Below are 18,462 nucleotides of genomic sequence, written 5' to 3'. Positions count from 1 at the left end.
CTCAGATAATCAATTACAGACCAATTTTTAATTTACCATTCATTGGCAAAATCATTGAGAAAATAATTTTCAGGCAACTAAGATTTACATGGCCCTGTCCCAAAACGACTCTGGTCCAGCTGACTCATTAAGCAAGTGCCTTGAACACATCACTAACTGGATGGGACATAACTTTCTGCAGCTGAATAAAGATAGAACTGAGATTATTCTCTTTGTGAACAGCACTGAGAGACAAAGATTGGCTACGTATCTGGACTCGAGAGCCCTCAAATCTAAAGAACTGGCTCACAGCCTTGGTGTATTAATGGACTCAGATCTCAGTTTTAGTAGTCATATTAAAGCAGTTACTAGATCAGTATTTTACCATCTTAAGAACATCAGTAAGATTATTGATTTTCTGACTAAACCAGAGCTGGAGAAACTTATCCATGCCTTTATTTCTAGCATTGATTACTGTAATGGTCTCTTAACATGACTCCCAAATAAGACCGTTAAACAGCTTCAGCTGATTTAAAATGCAGCTGCCAGAGTCTCACTCGGAGCAAAAGAGATCACATCACCCCCATCCTCAAATCCTTACACTGGAGACCAGTTTTACAGAATAGATTTTAAGGTGTTATTACTGGTTTATAAATGTCTAAATGGGGTAGGACCAGTGTATTTATCAGATCTGCTACAGAGATATGAGCCGAGCAGAGCTCTCAGATCTTTAGGAACTAGTCAGTTAGTCCTGCCTCAGGTCAAAACTAAACATGGAGAAGCAGCGTTTAACTCCAGCGCCGCTCTTAAATGGATCCAGCTGACTGAGAATATTAGAAGAGCCCCAACTTCAGACACTTCTTAAATCAAGGCTTAAAACATTCCTATTTGATCGGACTTTCAGCTCAGTTTAAAATACTCTGCACTTTTATTCTTTAACGGCACTTTAGTTATTTTCTTTTATCAGTTTAAATAGTTTTAATCATTTTACTCTCATTTTCTTTCACTGCAATATTGTAATTGTTTTATTGGACTTTTATGATTTTTATTCTTGCTTTTAACCGTTTCTTCTGTAAAGCACTTTGAATTGCTTTTGTATGAAAGGTGCCCTTAAACTTGCCTTGCCAGTATGTTAGAAACTAATGAAAAAAAAAAAGGGAAAACCAGAGAAGGCAAAATTTCAAATATCCAGCTAAAAAAATATTGCAAATTACTGATGAATACTATTAGCTTTTAATCAGTCATTTGTGACTTTTAACAATGTCTTATCAGGATCTAATTAAAGTCCTGGAGAACAGCTCTACAAATAAATTTGAGCTTCAATGTACTCAGGAAAAAAACAAGCTATATTTGAATAACATGGGAGATGTCAAGAATGTTGGATTCAATTTTCCGTAGTAACAATAACTGATCTGTTTCTGGATTGGAAAAAAAAATCCAAAGTTTGTCAAATCCAGGTTCACATATAGGCCATATTTTAACAATTTTTGGAACACCCACTAGGGGAAAAAGTTAATCTAAAAACCAATTTATTCAAATACTACAATTGGATATCTGAGGAACCTTGCCATGTTTTCTTCCTTAAATATTTATAAAAGACTAAAAACATTAACTTTTAAGCTTTGCGTTTCTCAGTATATATCTAGACAATTAGAACTGATCTGCCAACTACTACTTCAACATAGACTTCCTTAAAAATGATGCCTAATATTTGTAACTTTTTCTGTATCTTTAAAAAAAAAAAGGGCCAGTGTACTAAATTATTGCCAAAAAGGAGACGACTTTCAACGAGTGATTTTTAATTGCCAGTAAACTCAGCAACATAAACAATTTAGTAAAATGTGTTTGGTCTCCTGGTGGTGAAGCGGGGCTTGTGCTGCTGGCGCAGAACCCTGTGTGGCAGGGGGAACTTGATCTTGGAGTCCTGTTGAGCAGAGACAAGAGCTATATTAGCAAAGAGTCACCCTCATTTAAAAACTACTAATGACAACTTTGACAAGATATCAGCCATTTTCTAAACAGCAAGATTTGAAGACAATACACTGGATCTGGATGAATCTGTCTACATAGTCTTGCATGTATTTAACAAACTGTTCAACTACATTAATGTAAGTACTACATAAGTTTTTATTTTACTTAATCACTAAACAAGCAGGCATTGTTAAAAACAAGCTTAAGACTAAATCAAAACTTACATGGAACTGCTTGATAGCAGGTCTGCGACACTTGTTGGCTGCAATCACTTGCACCTTCATTATCTGAATAGCGTGAGCACGTGCACGGTGACGAGCGCCCATATCCCGGTCTAAACACAATCAACAGAAGGGGGGACTTAGATAAAAGTCAATTTTGGTGGTGTTACAACAATACCGCTTCCTGACAAACTTCTGATATAATTACAGGGAAATAAATCTTTCACACACCTAATAAACAATCACACTGTTGGTCATATTTAGATAAATACACCAAAACATAGCAGTTTGTTGTGTTGAATCTTGAATTCACTTCCACTGGCACAAAACAGCTTATGAAAGGCGACAAGATTCTTTGAATTTCTTTATGCACACACAGCAAGAACATTATAAATGAAGATAATGACCTCTGGGTTTGTGTGCATATTATTTATCATGAAACACTGATCATGAAATGGTGCAGAGAACATGCAAAATTGTACTCACAGCATTGGGTGACGGCTCCAGATGTGGTCAGGTCTCTATACTCGCGGTACATGTTGTGGGTGCCACTGCGGGAGTCGTAGCGCAGCCAGATGCCAAAGTTCTTTACCTTCAGAGGTGATTTCTCATGAACCTGAGCGCAAAAGAAAGGATTGACGTGAACATGTAAATAAGTAAAAATAAATAAAAATAAAAACTGTTAGGTCAAAATAATTGATCTCCAGTTTCTACAGTATATCACAACAAGCTGCTGAAATACATCTGATGTAGAGCTGGGCGATACGGCCAAATGTGTTATCACAACTTTTCTAGATTGATCTCGATATTTATCGCAATATTACCATTTGTGATAAAAGACATCCTTTTAAAAATGTAAATTGACTACACCAAATGTTCATTACTATACAAAATATATATGCTCATTACTCAAATTTACAAGGAAAGATTTCACTGGAACAACAGTTATCACAAAATTGTAATGATATCTATGTGCCATGAAAATATTATTTTTCTTGGAACAAACATTTACTCAGAAAGAGTTAAAAAAAAAAGTTATGAGTTTAAAATGAATTAATGGATAAATAAACACTCCTAAGAGCTGAACTTTAAACATTTCACTTAACCCATTACAAAGCTAAGTAAAGTGCTTGTAAATGTAGGAAAGCTAGAACATTTTCAGTTTCACACGTTCATTGCCTTTCATCACTTATCCAGTTCATGGCAGCAGTGGACCCAGAATCACTAAGTGCAAGGCGGAAAAAGTTCCATCCTTGGGAGTGTTTATTTAAGAGAAGCAGCCTGATCTATGGTGTTGGATCCAATTAAAAATTTCCAAGCGGAGAAAATAATTGCGTGAGGAAAACCACTTCAGGCAACAAACCGTGCTCCTCTCCCAAACGGGAAAATAACCCAGTGTGTTCACCTGCTCACAAGGGAAAGTTTCTGTGCTTGTGTTCTGGCAATGTGTCGCTTTACCAGACAAAATACACCCCAAAACACAAGAGTAAACAGGAGACTATAACATTAAATATTATATATATATATATATATATATATATATATATATATATATATAAATAAATAAATATATAAAAAACACATACACAGACGCACTTGAATTAAACCCATTATAAAATCTTGTTTACATTCTCATGTGGTCAACTGTTCGAGCAAAAATTAATCACAAAAATACATAGTTTTAGCACCGAGCACTAATCTGACAGAAGTCAAACTAATTAATTTCATAAAATTGAGCTCTTCCAGAAAGTAGTGCTTGGACATCCCAGCATTTTCAATATTTTGCCAATGGTTTTCTTACCAAGCCACAGTACACAATCTCTCCAGAAGCCTTCTTCATCTTCCTCAACTGAGAGACGAAGTACCAAAAGCGAGACTTTGCCACAACATGGTTAGGAGCAAAGATCCTCATGCGATACAGAGGAGGGGCTGGGTTCTTGGCAGAGGGCAAAAGACGTCCCACAACTTTGTACTCCCTAAGCTTAAGGGAGGAAAGAGGAGAGGAGAAAAGAAAAGAAAAAAAAAATATCAAATTAAAAAAAAAACAAAAAAAAACACATCAGTCAACCCTGGATTTTGGTAACAATCATACCAGAAGCAAGGAAACACTTAATTTGTACATCTAAAGAGGGCCAAAGGAATATCAACCTTTGCAACTCTTCCCTTTTTAAGCAGGAAATGTTGAAGTGTATTTGATAATTATCGCACAGATTTTCCTTTTTAAATGGAGATAAATATTTGGAAAAGACAAAAATATTTAATTAAGGATTACGAAATCAGTTACTATTTATTTCATACTGGGAAAAATACGGCTATAACTGAGAATAATCTTTTGTCAATCTACAGAGAACTGCAATATGTTCACATATTTGTTACAATGGCATTCCCTATCCCAAAATAAGCATCTGAACACGACCTGGTTCTACAGTATTCAGAAGCCTAACGTTCAAGGCCAGCAGAATTGCTTGTGTGTTAAATCAGCTTCGTCGCCGACACGGGTACTCGTCATACACTGTGTACTGACCACTGTAAATAGTCAAAGGCAATTTAAAGTAAGACATTTAACGGACTACATTACTCCAGAGTTGCGGGCCGCATGGTTTCAGTGCTGTGGGGGCTGCCATATTGCGGTATACACGGAACCGTTAAATCTCGAAAAAATGGACTTTACACCGAACACAGCCGATAACTCAAACTTCTGCTAACACTTTACTACCTCACTGAGGGATATTAGCCACAATGGGAGTAAATGGTGAGTTTAAAGTGTGTAAACGTGTCTTTGTACGTACTGTGCCAGACGCCTTCATCGTGTCTCTGAGAGAGCCGTCGAAGAAAAGAAAGAATCTAGAACGAGAGCTCCGCCTCTAACCCACTGCTCTTCTTCTAGGGATAGGGTACCCGATTTTAAACACCACGACCTCTACCGCCATCTACTGCCGGTCCTCACACACCACGAGAGAGGACAGTCCCATACGCTATTTGTTATGTTTTAATGTGTTTGTAGTTTTAGTGATGTATGTCTCCTCTACGAGATGGTGTAATTCCTGATCCTTTAATTAAAAATAATAATTAAAAAAAATTCTCCCAGTAGACACACAACGGTGACGTCTTTTTTTTGGTTGAATCCTGGTAGCGACGTCACGTAACCCGAACCCAACCACTTTTCAATATTAAAAACTTATGCGAGATGTTGGTTGTGAATATGACGTCGACATAACGTTTAAACGGGACTTGAATTTGTAGACATTTTAAGCAGTATGTTGAATTTTGTTTGTGGTTGCAGACCCAAAGATTTATATGTTCCTTCAGTGCCACTCGATTAGATACTAAATTGCCATAATTATCTGCTAAATGGTGACATAAATGTCTGTGTGTGTTATGTAAATATATGTTAAAAAAATATCTAGATATTTAAAACTTTCATTTTCAAACATGTCAGCTGAAATTTAGGGAAACTTTAATTTTGACAGAATTCGGCTAGCTAGTTTTATGCACATGCGCACAATATCGCGTTTGGATGCCGTTTAGAAAAGTGACAGGCCAAATCAAAATGGCTCTACTCACTAAGGAACATTTTAGCTCCTTACAACTCCTGTTAAAGGTACCCTTTAAGTCGCTTGTTTTCGCACTTTTAATGAAATATTATACGCTTACTATTTTTCCCCACAGATATCGGGGCTTGTTTAGTCAGCTATTCCTTTACCCTTTGTATTCCAAATAATAGCTACCCAAACGTTGATTTTGTTTGCTTTTAATTAATAACAGCAATGTTTATATGGGGGCAGCCCTGGTGTAATGGTTAGAGGACCAGGCGTGGTACCGGAAGATTTCCGGTTCGATCCACAGGACCGGCGGGAACACCCATGGCTGAAGTGCGCTTGAGCAAGGCACTGCACACCCAAAAGCCCCCGGGCGGCAGGGATGGCTACCCGCCTCTCTGGGTGTCTTCACAGCCCCTAATGCACTAGTGTGTTCACTGCCACAGATGGGTTAAATGCAGAAGACCCATGTCTTTGTACAATGATAAATAATTGCTCATTATTATTATTAAGTACTTTTGAAATAGTTGTCAAATGTAAATGGCGTTTTTATGTTCACATTTTGATGTGATATTACAATACTTATCTGTGGAAACCAAGTGCAGTTCATTAAGATAATTGCAAATTCGACTAAAAAGTAAAGCATGTAAAGCTTTATTCTTGAGACACCATAACATAATCAATATAATTAGCCACATAACTATTACAAATCAGAACAAAGTCAAACAATAATTTGTTTTAGGCTCCGTCCAAAGACGTAGTAAGACAGCTGTGTATGGAAAGTTTCCCTTCCAGGGCTTATGAGTCTCGGCCTCTAATAGACACCACCGCACGCGCCCTCTCTTTGTCCAGCAATGAGGCAATGCAGGTTAGCACATTGGCTTTTTTGAATAATTTGATTTATATATTTTTATTTTATTGTTTATCAGTAACAGATATTTAATATAACTCTGTCTTTTGTCAGGTGTTGACAGCAATTCACATGCTTTCACATCAAATTGTGTTCCATAATATAACAGCACCAGAAAATATATTGTCCTTGTTTCCTGACACTTTTCACCCAAACCTGAAAAATCTGCTCACGAAGATTCTTCTGGAACAAAGGTGATTTTTTTAAAAAGTAAATTTTATGTTTAATAACAGTTGCATATTTAAGTGCTAGCCATAATTTTTGTCTCTTAAATAATTTCCTACCTAAATATTAAGTGATTGCAAACTAGGAACCATGCTTTGTGTTATGAATATTGCAAAGTTACATTGTAAAAATGTCCTTTTATTTTTAGGGCAACATGGAGAAACGATGCCTTGACTACCCAAAGTGAGTGTCATGAATGTATCAATGTTCATTTTATTTACAATCATGAGTATCAATGTTATATCATAAATTTGTTGTAGTACTAAAAGTGCTGTTGTTTGTGCTGTAGTATCTTTGCCCAAGCTTGTAGACATGGAGTGGAGGGTGGATATGAAAACAGCCTCAGACTCAGCAAGCCGCTTGGCTGTGCCTACCTGTATGTTACACATGAAGGTATGATTAAATACATGCTTTATAATTTAATACTATTGCTTTGCACAGTTGCAGTTGAATTAAAGCAGTTTTTGGCAGACAGAAGTATCTGCTGATATGTGTTGATTTCTGTGAATATTATAGATTCAGCATTCCCCCAGTGAGAGTGGAAGTGCAGGCGACTCTTTAGTCACTGTGGAGCTAAGCAAAGAAACCCTGGATACTATGCTGGATGGCCTGGGCCGTATACGAGATCAGCTCTCTGCTGTGGCAGGAAAGTAGTCCTAGACAGTTCATCCCAATTGTAACTTGTGTGATATAGCTTATATCGGTTCTCCAACTGGTCTTCATGGACCCATAGACATGTTTGCTTCAACCCCACATAGTTATAAAGCAGAATCACCATATGCAAGTCCTTGAGGATTGGCTTAAGAATCACTGATCTATCTCTGCCAACTCTTAGAACAGGTCACACATCTTACAGGACTACACGTATGTGCTTACCTTTGGACATACAAAGCCCTTGAATCTTTTTTTGGACTCAAAGATAAAAAAAAGCATATTTGACCATCCCAAGAACCTGGAAAATAGGATTAGGTCCTTGACACTAAGGACACGTGAACATAAGTGTGCAATATGTTGCATAAAAGAGAACAGAAACTGCCATGGTTCCATAAAATGAGAATATAACCAAGTACTGTTTTCAAGGGCCTCATAAATGGCAAATGAGTGGAGAATAAAACATTGTTTATCTTCATAAAAAGTTAACTATATACTAATATAGAGAATACAATGTTAATGTTGTTGACTTATGTAAACGCCATAACAGTACTCACTCTGATATAATAAAAACATTAACATGTATTTTTTGCTCTAATTAAAGTGTGTTTTATAGACTGTGTTTAGCTGACTTTCAGTTTATTCTTCAATGAGTGATTCAATGAACTAGAGCAGGTACACTGTCATGGTGTTCACGTGTTATTGAGTGTTGCTTGAAATATTTAAAAGTACCCACTCACAAGCCACTATATTACACATTTTTTAGTTCATCTGGGGTTGCAGGTATAACCCACAAGACATGGTTGCCTGGATATTTTTTGTTGGTGTATTATACTTATTCCAGCAGTGACACTTGTGTTTAATAACCTAAGCAACACTCATACCAGTGCAACACACACTAACATCACAGTCACATCAGTGTCACTGCAGTGCTGAAAATGATCCACAACACAAATAGTACCTGCTCTGCTGTTGGTTCCTCACTATTGTAGAACATAGTGAGAGGGGTATAGCTAAGTGTGCTATGCTGCCCAATTTACCTGGAGGAAATGAAAAATGGGAAACAAACCATTATCTGATTTCTGATCTGAAGAATCTGTGGGCTGTGGTCAGAGTGAATTGAGGTGCATTCACTTTCTAAAATGTCTACAGTTCACTGCAGTCTTTTTTTTTTTGCAAAATTATGGGGAAGAAGGTATTCAAATCAAAGTCCACCCAATAAACTAAATTATTAGCTAGCTATAAAGGTGGGTTTGCCCAGGGCACCACAAACTAGAACTAATTCTGCACCAGATGTTCTAAAGGGTTTATTTGTTGAACTAACACCATAAAATGAAAATTGAGTGTAGAAATGAATCAATTTTTATGCTTTGGCTTGTCAGTATGTATATTTTAATAATATATATTTTTATTGTATATAAATTGTAGAAATATGATTAAAAATCTGTAAAGTATTCTGAATAAAGAATATCATACATCTTAAAATAAATCCATAGAATTTAAGTTATTTGTATCATTTACCCCTTTTATTTAATATGAAACCTCTAATCGGCACTCTACAACTTAAGTAATTACACCTGTTAGAATTTTGTCTAGAAAACAGTAACAGTCTTTACTATTGGTCTTTTTGAGTGCCTTATCAAGAGCAAAACATTCCCTGATGGTCTACTGTGGGGCATTAAATATATCTACCCACTTTGCTCTTCCAAATCTGTTCTAGTGTCTCCATAAATGTGTCGACATCCTCTGCGTTGCAAACAAATCACCTATGGACCCATTTGTCCTGAAACTAAGGCGTTCCTGTTTGCTTGTAATCATACTATCTTAAAACACATTCATTTTAGTAAATGCTAAACAGGCTGTGACCAGGGATAAAACAACTTTTGTTCACTACAAAGTTTGGAATTACTGTAATAAAGCATTTTTATTGTCAAAATAATACTAGCCACATTTTTTTCTCATAACCATTAAAGTCAAAATACATTCAGCATACATTAATGTTACAACTGTTTGCAGCAGTTGTTTTTAAACCTCCCCAAAAACCATGGAAATTGTTTCATTTAATGGATGAACATTTTTCATTCGTTGGCGCAGCAGGTAGTGTCGCAGTCACAAAGCTCCAGGGACCTGGAGGTTGTGGGTTCGAGTAAATAAAATGAACATTGATACATTCATGACACACACAGCTTCAGGGTCTTGAGGTTGTGGGTTTAAATCAACGTCTGGGTGACTGAGGATTTTAGTGGGTTTCCTCTGGGTGCTCTGGTTTCCCCCCAAAGTCCAAAAACACACATTGAGAGGTGGATTGGCTACTCAAAAGTGTCCATAGGTGTGAATGTGTGTTGCCCTGCCAAAGTACTTGTGCCCCTTCCAGGGTACCTTGCACCCAGGGATTCCGGGTAGGCTCCGGACCCACCGCAACACTGAACTATATACGCGGTTATAGACAATGAACGAATGAGTACAAAGACAACATTCCAAATGTTAAAACTGAGCATTTTAAGAAAAGATGTGCCCAATTTTAATTGGATGCTACCAATACGTTCCAAATTGCTATTGCAACAACTATTACTCTTCAAAAATACAAAACCAAGTGTCTTAAATATTTCTCTTGTATTCCCTTTTTGATTTCTCCTTAGCTGACAGTCACTGAATTAATTGTTGCATACATCTAAAACATGTTAAGCTGTCATAATACGTGGACAACAATATGAGCGCTTTGTTAAGGAGAAAGGTATGGCGTCAAAGTAGGGCCAAAATTTGAAAACCAAATAGCAGAATCCATAACTGAGAAATTTCATTTCAAAATGGAGAGAACTGAGAGTTTCATAGGACAGGTTTATAAAGAGAATATTTCCGTATTTACTTGTTTATTTTGTATCTGTGCTGTGCTCCTCCTCAGTTACGGTTCTCTTGGTCTCGTTTTCAGTTCCCAAACCTTCTCACTTTTGAATTTCTCGTGTCGTTTTCACTTTGAAGCTCTACATGACTGTAGGGTGGCATCTAGTCCATTGGCTGCTGGAGATAATCCCCGCCTGTCGAGTACATTGTACATGCCCCACTACGGCAAGTTTTACACACAGGTTACTCTGCCCTAGCCCTGAGGTTCAGCAGACTGCAGGTCGAGGGGCGATTACTGTGTGTATATGGTGTGTTTGGGTTTGTCAGACAGTGAACTGCAGGGTGAGGCACGAACACTGTGTGTGTGGAGAGGTAAAACTTGTGGGCTTACATAGCGGGGCGTGTAGAATGTTCTCTGCGGGTGGAGGCTCATCTCCAGCAGCCAGTGGCGGAGATGATCCCACCCTCGTGACAAAATGTCCACAGCTCAGAAGCGAGAAGTTTTTTGAAGCAAAAGGAAGACAATGGAACTCAAAAGTGGATTCATAAATCCATCTTTTTGGTTCTCAAAATGTCATTTGGTTCTGATTTTTGGTTGTCAAGTGTTTTGGCCCTACTTTGCACATTACTGGCCTTTCTATTGTGTCAAAGAGTAGAAAGTTGTAAAAGGGTACAGTTTGTAAAGAGATAATTCTGTTGCTATGCTCCTCAGATTAAAAACTAATACATTGCTAAAATTAAGGGAACACTTAAATAACACTTGTTAGATCTCAATCAATGAAATATTCCATTTGAAAATCTTTATTCATTACATAGTTGAATCCGTTGAGAACTAAAAAACATAAAAATGTTAACCTAAAGATGTTAAAAATCAATGTAAATCAAAATTATTATCCCATGGAGGTCTGGATTTGGAATCATACTAAAAATAAAAGTTGAAAATCAAATTACACGCTGATCCGAGTTAAAATGAGTCTCAGTAGTGTGTGTGGCCTCCAAGTGCCTGTGTGACAACACCTCCTGATGAGGCGGTGGATGTTCTCCTAAGGGATGTCCTGGACAGCCTGTGGCGCAACATGGTGTTGGTGGATGGAACGAGACATGACGGATTCAGGTCTGGGGAACGGGCAGGCCAGTCCATAGCATCAATACCTTCATCATGCAGGAACTGCTGACACACTTCAGCCACATGAGGCCTAGCATTGTCATATACCAGAAGGAACCCAGGGCCCACTGCACCAGCATATGGTCTCACAATGGGTCTGAGGGTCTCATCCTGGTACCCAATGGCAGTCAGGGTACCTCCGGCTAGCACATGGATGTGCTGTGCGGCCCTCCAAAGAAACACTTCCCCACACCATTACTGATCCACTGCCAAACTAGTCATGCTGGAGGATGTTGCATGCAGCAGAACATTCTCCACGGCGTCTCCAGACTCTGTCATGTCTGTCACATGTGTTCAGTGTGAACCTGCTCTCATCTGTGAAGGGCACAGGGTGCCAATCTTGGTGTTTTCTGGCAAATGTCAATCGCTTGGTGTTGGGCCCTCATACCACCCTCATTAATCTGTTTGACAGTTTGCGCAGAAACATGGATGTGTGTGGCCTGCTGGTGATCATTTTGCCGGGCTCTGGCACTGCTCCTCCTGTTCCTACTTGCACAAAGGAGGAGGTAACGGTCCTGTTGCTGGGTTGCTGCCCTCTTACGGCCCCCTCCACGTCTCCTGGTGTACTGGCCTGTCTCTTAGTAGCAGGTTAATTTCACAGAAGTGTGGTTGACTTGGAGTTGCATTGTGTTGTTTAAGTGTTCCCTTTATTTTTTGAGCAGTGTATATGAATATAAGGCAGAACAAAACAATGTCCCCGTTTATTCACAGAATTTTTGGCCTCGTTTTTTAGCATCTTTGCATTCATTTTTCTGAAACCGCTTCTCCAATTCAGGGTCACAGTGGGTCCGGAGCCTACCCGGAATCATTGAGCGCAAAGCAGGAACACACCCAGGAGGGGGCATCTTAGTATTTATAATACACATTTGTTCAGACCAGACCTCCTTTGGAAATATATACTTGGACAAATACAGTACATTAAACTGTAGAATAAATGGCCATATTCAGAGGAAAAGTAATGTAATCACTCTCATTGCATTTCACTGTTCAGTTCTTAGACCAATGGTTCTCAGTACGTGGTGGGGCCAGGATACATTGAATGAGCTTTATAATGATATTATGACATACATAATTATAAAATTGTAAAGGATTTGTCACATTACTTGGTTCAAATATAATTTTATTCAATAAGAAATAGCAGTTTGTATGAAACAATGTTTAAAATAAATTTCAGTGGACTTTGGAAGCTAAACACTGGCACCCCTGTGTCAGAGTTGGTGTCTTGAATATTCTCATCTACAAAGGGTGAGGGTGGGGTTTAGGAGTGTGTTTAATGGAATTTTTGACTATTCTTCCAGAAGAGCATTTGTGAGGTCAGACACAGATGTTGGATGAGAATGTTCCATCTGCTTTACACCACTGCATCTGACGCTTTACACTGTGCTCAGTGATGTAGGACTTAGATGCAGCTGTTCGGCCATGGAAACCAATTCCATGAAGCTCTCAACGCACTGTTCTTGAGCTAATCTGAAGGCCACAGGAAGTTGAGGTCTCTAGGGACTAACCTCTGTCCACTTATGCGCCTCAGCATACACTGATCCTATCCATTGCTTCCAGTTTGTTAGAATACCACTGACAGTTGACTGTGGAATATTTAGTTGCATGGAAATTTCACGACTGGACTTGTTGCACAGGTGGCATCCTGTCACTGTACCAATCTGGAATTCAGTGATCTCCTGAGAGTGGCCCATTCTTTCACAAATTTTTGTAGAAGAAATCTGCATGCCTAGGTGCTTGGCTGTATACACCAGTGGCCATGAGGATCACTTGAATTCAACCATTTGGATGGGTAAGTGAATAATTTTGGCAATATAGTATATGATAGAGATCACACTAAACCCCCGTGTAACATAAAAAAAAAATAGATGAGTTCAGAAAATCAGATTTGAGACAGTTTTACCTGCTATGGGAATATAGCCTTAGTTTCTAGATTTCTTGGTAGTAAATCTCAGATAAATTGCATTTCACCAAGCATGTTCTGTATTATGCTGTTGAACTGTGATCCCTTCCATGTCCAACTCCACTGAGTGCACAGTGAAATCTCCAAGTCCCTGTAGCCAAAAAAAAAAAAAAAATTACTAGAAAACTAGAAACTCTTTAATCCTTAAAATAAACGCTTAATTTTACTCACATACAGTGATAATTAACAGCATTAGGTTGAATATGCAGATGTTCAAAGGCTGATAGTGTATATCTATCACTCACCCACCCACCCACCTACTCACTCACCCACCCACTCACCCACTCACCTGTTTGCTACTGAGAAGATGTTTTACATTCTCGTCCTGATTCTCATCACGTGTGAGAATGACAAGGAAGCCTCCACCTCCTGCACCTGCCAGGGTCTGTCCTAAGGTTACAGTTCGAAGTGCATTCATCATGGTTCTCACTGCAGCTGGTTCACAGCCTGGAGCCATTGCTTTTTTTTGCTGCCAGTACCGGTCCATACAGACCCCCAGTTCAGAGAGAGACCCTGCCAGAGAAAGAGACAAAGACAACTCAATTTTTGAACAGGAGTGTCCATTATTAAGTAAACAGAACTTGGGCAAGAATGTCTGTTGTGCAGTCTTTCTCAACTGACATTCTTATTTAGGTCTATCATAGTCTTAAAATGTTAGCCGAAACAATTAGTTTAAGCAAAAATAGGTTATATGCAAATAAACGTTTTGCTTTTCACTGAAATATATAACATGTATTTAAGACATGATGCATTTTTCAACAATGCATTCTAAAGACAATTCCTTCAAAATGTATTAAGATATATATTTTTTGTTAAGTACAAATGAAGGATTAGAAATAAAATGTTACGTCATACATAATACGTTTTTGCATCAACACAATATTTAAATGTTATTTAATACATACTGAAATTCTTTTCACTCTGGAACAGTAGCAAAAATTCTTAATGGTACAGGGCAGTGGGTAAAACTGCAGCTCTGGATGTAGAAGACTGGGTCTATTCCTGAACAAACATACTACTGGTGCTGATTTAACCTATATCTATAGCATGATTACATCACTGATTTAAGTCAAACTGGATAATGGCATCTGCTAAAATCTGTAAAATATAAATGTTAATACAATGACATTTTGTGTAAATAGTGTTTATTTTTGGATTTTTTTCCACAATTTTCAACTACCACCTCCCTCCATTTCCCTTACTGTATTGTTTTTTATCTCTAATATAAAATGGGGTCCGAGGCCGTGACACCACCTCTCACCTTCAGTGCAGGAATGAGCACAGTCCTCAGCGTTTCTCACCAGCTGTTCTGCATTCTGCACAGTTGAGGGTAGACCACTATACCAGTTCCGTACCACATCCTACAAAACATACACATAACAAATAATCATAATTCAGGTATGGACAGTGATGTAGTATTTACCCTGAGAATGTCAGACTGAAAAACTATAATGCTCATCCAGACCTGTAACAGATTACGAGCCAGACGTGTTTTTCCAGTATATATCAGCAGGAGGCGCTGTTGCAGTGCAGACACAAAGTCCTGTGAAATAGACAGCTGCTCGACATCCACTTTAAGAGGCAGCTTAGCCTGTGACCGTGCCACCTTCAGCCCTCCGACCAACCCGCCAACTTGGTCCTGCCATCCCCCGCCTACAGGACATTAGCACAGGGAAACATGGAACATAAGAGAAAATATGGGCCTCTTGCTGATTTGTCGAAAGAGTACCATGGGCTGGGTACACAATCCTCAAATAGTGAAAAATGACAATGAAAATTGGAAACAACAAGCAGATTGAAATGAAATTTCTCATGAGCCAGTAAACAGTTTATCTGATACTTTTATTTCTTAAGGCATTATAACTAATTAAACAAACAGTAGGGTAAAGGAATACTATGTAATTTCTTTACCATAAATTTACTGCTGGAAAACCATTGTGATGTTTCAGTTACCTGTAATAGGGAGAATAGAGCCTCTGTGTTGCTACTGTGGAAACTGGACTATATAACTTTTGGAGGAGAATAGGATACCACCCCCTCTCTCTGGTGAGCAGACTGTTGAAGTCTTTTTTATTAAAGAAAGAATGGCCAAAATTTGCACACATCAAAAACTTACACCTAAATGCTTAAAATAATGAAGATGATTTTGTGAAAATTTGTATTATTATTATTATTTTTACAAATATTCTGGAATCCATAAAAAATAAAAATATCACAGCCCTTTGTTCCGTTTCCCCAAATACCTGTGGTGAGTATCTGCTCCAGATACAGTACGGCATGGATGAGAGAACTGGTGTCATAACTCCGCCCAGTGCATCTGTACACACCTGCCAGAACAGCACCTGCCAGGATACTGCTTGTACCTTCACAGACACACAAAAATGTGTTTTATAAAATGTGATATATAAAAGATTCCAATTTTCATTTCAGTCTATTTATTCAAAACAGCTAATTAGTTTATCATAGTCATAAGCATTGGTTGGGTCAAATAACTTTAAACAAATTTCCAATTCATAATTTTCAGGTATCATTTGGAGAATGTCCCATCTCTCAACACACACACACACACACGTGCGCGCACACACACACCCAAAATGTGTGTGTGGACTCACCAAGCCCAGAGCCGTGAGGCAGCAGAGACCAGCTGTGCACCTCCAGGCCTCCTCCCCAGTATTGTAGCAACTGTTGCTCCAGAGAAAGATGAGATGATACAGATACCACTTTGCTGCATACACACACTGCCTTTAAGAGGGCACCTACAAAAAAACACACTTCAGCAACTCATACACTAGTAATGAATCTGATATTAATGTAAAAAGTTGTGAAATAACACTGCAATTAATAAAAACCTTTCCATTCATTTAAAATACATGTAGTGTATTATACACTTCTACCAACAAGGCATTTGCTAAGTATTTTGGGCTCAGTGTAAAAAAAAAATCAATCAATCAAAAAATTTCCATCGAGTATGGAGTGAAAGCATATAAACATGACTTAATCAAAGTAAGTTCATCACCTAACATTAGATTAATGCAATATATAAGCAATAATTAAACTGTGAACATGGCTTATTTTATATAATTGAAATACAAAAATATTTAACACTAAGCGTATACAATTGCAAGCATAGGAGTGTTGGACAGCAAGCTTCTTTCTGCCAAACAAGAGCTAAAGAAGTTTGAGTTTAATGTTAATTGTCTCTTGTCCAAAGAAAAGTAATCAGAAGTAAAGAAAACCATAACCATGAGGTTAATGAAATCAATGATTATTATATAAGGCTAAGTAAGGCCTGACCAGGAGCATGCGGCTGGCAGTAGTCCTCCATATCAGAAAGTAGGCTGCACACTGTTTCTGTTGTCACATTGCATCCTGGGGGACCACTAGTGCTCACCAGCACCAAATGAGGTTTAGGAATGCGACGGACCCGGGCACCTATTGGTCTTTTTCCATCCACTCTCACCGCCACATTCACCACCACACCTCCATGCTCAAATGCAATAGGAGGAGTATCACTCCAGCCACCTGCAGAGTCAAATATTTAACACAAAACCATATAGCCATAGAGGAAGAGGACATTTTAATTTGCATTTGGAACACACCCAAATTAAAAATTAATAATTTTTTAATATTCTGGAGCCAATAGTTTAAAGCATAACAGTATAATAGTTTGGTTGCATAACAGCCCTCCATACTATTATACACAGAAAGGTAGGGACAATAAATTCTTACTTTACAATTCATTACAACTGTGTTGTGTTTGTAACTTCGATGCCAAGGTGTGAAACCTACCAGAGAGGTCTAGTCTAGCTGGACACTCCACTTCTTGCCACTGTCCCATGGGTGGCATCTCACTCTGACCAGTAAACACAAACTTGTATGCAGACATCACTGCTTTTCTCAGAAGTATCTGACCTGCACCCTCATAATGTCTGGCAGCTCGTACCAGCAGATCCGGCCTGCAGGTGGCAAAGCATTACTCATTTACCTAATAGACTATTGAGGTCATGTCATTATTCTGTATTTGTATTAAAGGCATGTTAGGAATGATGAGTTGAAATTTCTGAACAGAAAAGGATTTTTGATGAGGTCAAGTCCTGTGGTATTGTTGACAGTAAACAGTATAAAATATATTTCATTTTGTAAATGTAATGCTACCAAGGTGTCAATTTTTTGCCTTTTGAAAATCCCATTAATTTCACCTATTCAGAAAGTGTGCTTATCTAGAAATATTAATATGGGCATGACACTAAACACAGAACGACACACACCCTCAAGATTGTTTTTTTTTTTTTTTTTTACACAGCTCACATTCTGCACTCTCAAGATACTTACCTGTTAAGCCAGAAGGCTCTCTGATTTGCCATTGCCTGGACACCAGACGACAGTTTGCCCTGCTCCAGTAGCGTAAAGGCAGAGGCCCAAGAGGGGTTGGCAGCTGGCCCACTTCTCAGGCCCCCACGGCCCTCTCCTGCCAGGCAGCCCAGTACATTAGCAATACATGCAAGACTGCGTGCACATACACCTAGGTCATTACTGCTGTCTGATGCCACTAAGAGAAAAACAGAAAGACAGTGGAACTGAAAGATCAATATCTTAGAAGGCATATGATTATGCCTTATATATGGATATATCTATATATATATAGATCTATATATATATAGATGTGAAAGACATCTATGGTAACATACATAACTAAACACTGTTTGTGAGAATTTTAATGGTAGTAATTCACAAGTACAATTGGGAAATTCATCACAGAGTACAGTTTTATTTAAAATTTCTCCAAATGTTCTAAGCTTTATTGCCATCTTTGAAAGTTTTCAAGTTTGAAATCATAAATAGTCCTCTGTCTCGCAAGGTGGGTAAGATGGCCCTCCTTCCTCCCATTATTTTGCAGAATATTAGCCAAAGCATAACAACATAAAGTTCTTTGATCCATAGGCACTTTGTGTGCCTATTTTAAGTTTTGTTTAGCAGCTTCAAATGTCTTATGGGGCCGC

At 38.3% G+C, this 18,462-nt stretch overlaps 3 protein-coding genes and 1 non-coding gene across 5 annotated transcripts in view; 1 reads left to right on the top strand and 3 right to left on the bottom strand.

Annotated features, from left to right (window-relative positions):
• Positions 1–1,761: 1,761 nt before the first annotated feature.
• rpl18a (ribosomal protein L18a) lies at positions 1,762–5,116 on the bottom strand. Its single transcript, XM_066668538.1, has 5 exons — positions 4,961–5,116; positions 3,973–4,152; positions 2,658–2,787; positions 2,175–2,284; positions 1,762–1,903 (listed from the first exon to the last, which is right to left on the bottom strand). The coding sequence occupies exons 1-5, from the start codon at positions 4,976–4,978 to the stop codon at positions 1,811–1,813; spliced, it is 531 nt and encodes a 176-aa protein (XP_066524635.1). The 5' UTR covers positions 4,979–5,116; the 3' UTR covers positions 1,762–1,810.
• On the bottom strand, positions 2,463–2,597 carry LOC136695968 (small nucleolar RNA SNORA68). Its single transcript, XR_010802544.1, has one exon. It is a non-coding gene; the product is annotated as a small nucleolar RNA SNORA68 (small nucleolar RNA).
• Positions 5,117–5,637: 521 nt separating the features above from the next.
• On the top strand, positions 5,638–8,918 carry commd9 (COMM domain containing 9). The gene is made up of 6 exons (XM_066668537.1): positions 5,638–5,772; positions 6,453–6,578; positions 6,675–6,814; positions 6,994–7,028; positions 7,135–7,238; positions 7,362–8,918. The coding sequence occupies exons 1-6, from the start codon at positions 5,689–5,691 to the stop codon at positions 7,497–7,499; spliced, it is 627 nt and encodes a 208-aa protein (XP_066524634.1). The 5' UTR covers positions 5,638–5,688; the 3' UTR covers positions 7,500–8,918.
• Positions 8,919–9,010: 92 nt separating this feature from the next.
• Positions 9,011–18,462, bottom strand: part of LOC136694493 (L-fucose kinase) — a 45,200-nt gene continuing 35,748 nt past the window's right edge. For both annotated transcript variants that reach the window (XM_066668107.1, XM_066668108.1), the window contains 9 exons: positions 17,795–18,011; positions 17,252–17,418; positions 16,757–16,984; positions 16,075–16,218; positions 15,706–15,825; positions 14,928–15,115; positions 14,724–14,823; positions 13,752–13,975; positions 9,011–13,553 (listed from right to left, as the gene is read on the bottom strand). In XM_066668107.1, the coding sequence (XP_066524204.1) occupies positions 13,467–13,553; positions 13,752–13,975; positions 14,724–14,823; positions 14,928–15,115; positions 15,706–15,825; positions 16,075–16,218; positions 16,757–16,984; positions 17,252–17,418; positions 17,795–18,011 (1,475 nt within the window). In that variant the 3' untranslated portion in view covers positions 9,011–13,466. The remainder of the gene's footprint in view (positions 13,554–13,751; positions 13,976–14,723; positions 14,824–14,927; positions 15,116–15,705; positions 15,826–16,074; positions 16,219–16,756; positions 16,985–17,251; positions 17,419–17,794; positions 18,012–18,462) is intronic.

Source organism: Hoplias malabaricus, chromosome 4, assembly GCF_029633855.1.
Source record: "Hoplias malabaricus isolate fHopMal1 chromosome 4, fHopMal1.hap1, whole genome shotgun sequence".
Lineage (NCBI taxonomy): Eukaryota > Metazoa > Chordata > Actinopteri > Characiformes > Erythrinidae > Hoplias > Hoplias malabaricus.
This window is presented reverse-complemented; position numbering and strand designations above follow the sequence as displayed.

Coding starts and splice junctions, on each gene's coding strand:
- rpl18a (XM_066668538.1), bottom strand. Junction 2,788..3,972: donor AGATTGTGTACTGTGGCTTG/GTAAGAAAACCA, acceptor TTTTGCGCTCAG/GTTCATGAGAAATCACCTCT. Junction 2,285..2,657: donor TGGAGCCGTCACCCAATGCT/GTGAGTACAATT, acceptor GATTGTGTTTAG/ACCGGGATATGGGCGCTCGT.
- commd9 (XM_066668537.1), top strand. CDS start 5,689: ATGCCGTTTAGAAAAGTGACAGGCCAAATCAAAATGGCTCTACTCACT. Junction 5,773..6,452: donor CCTTACAACTCCTGTTAAAG/GTACCCTTTAAG, acceptor AATTTGTTTTAG/GCTCCGTCCAAAGACGTAGT. Junction 6,579..6,674: donor CCAGCAATGAGGCAATGCAG/GTTAGCACATTG, acceptor GTCTTTTGTCAG/GTGTTGACAGCAATTCACAT.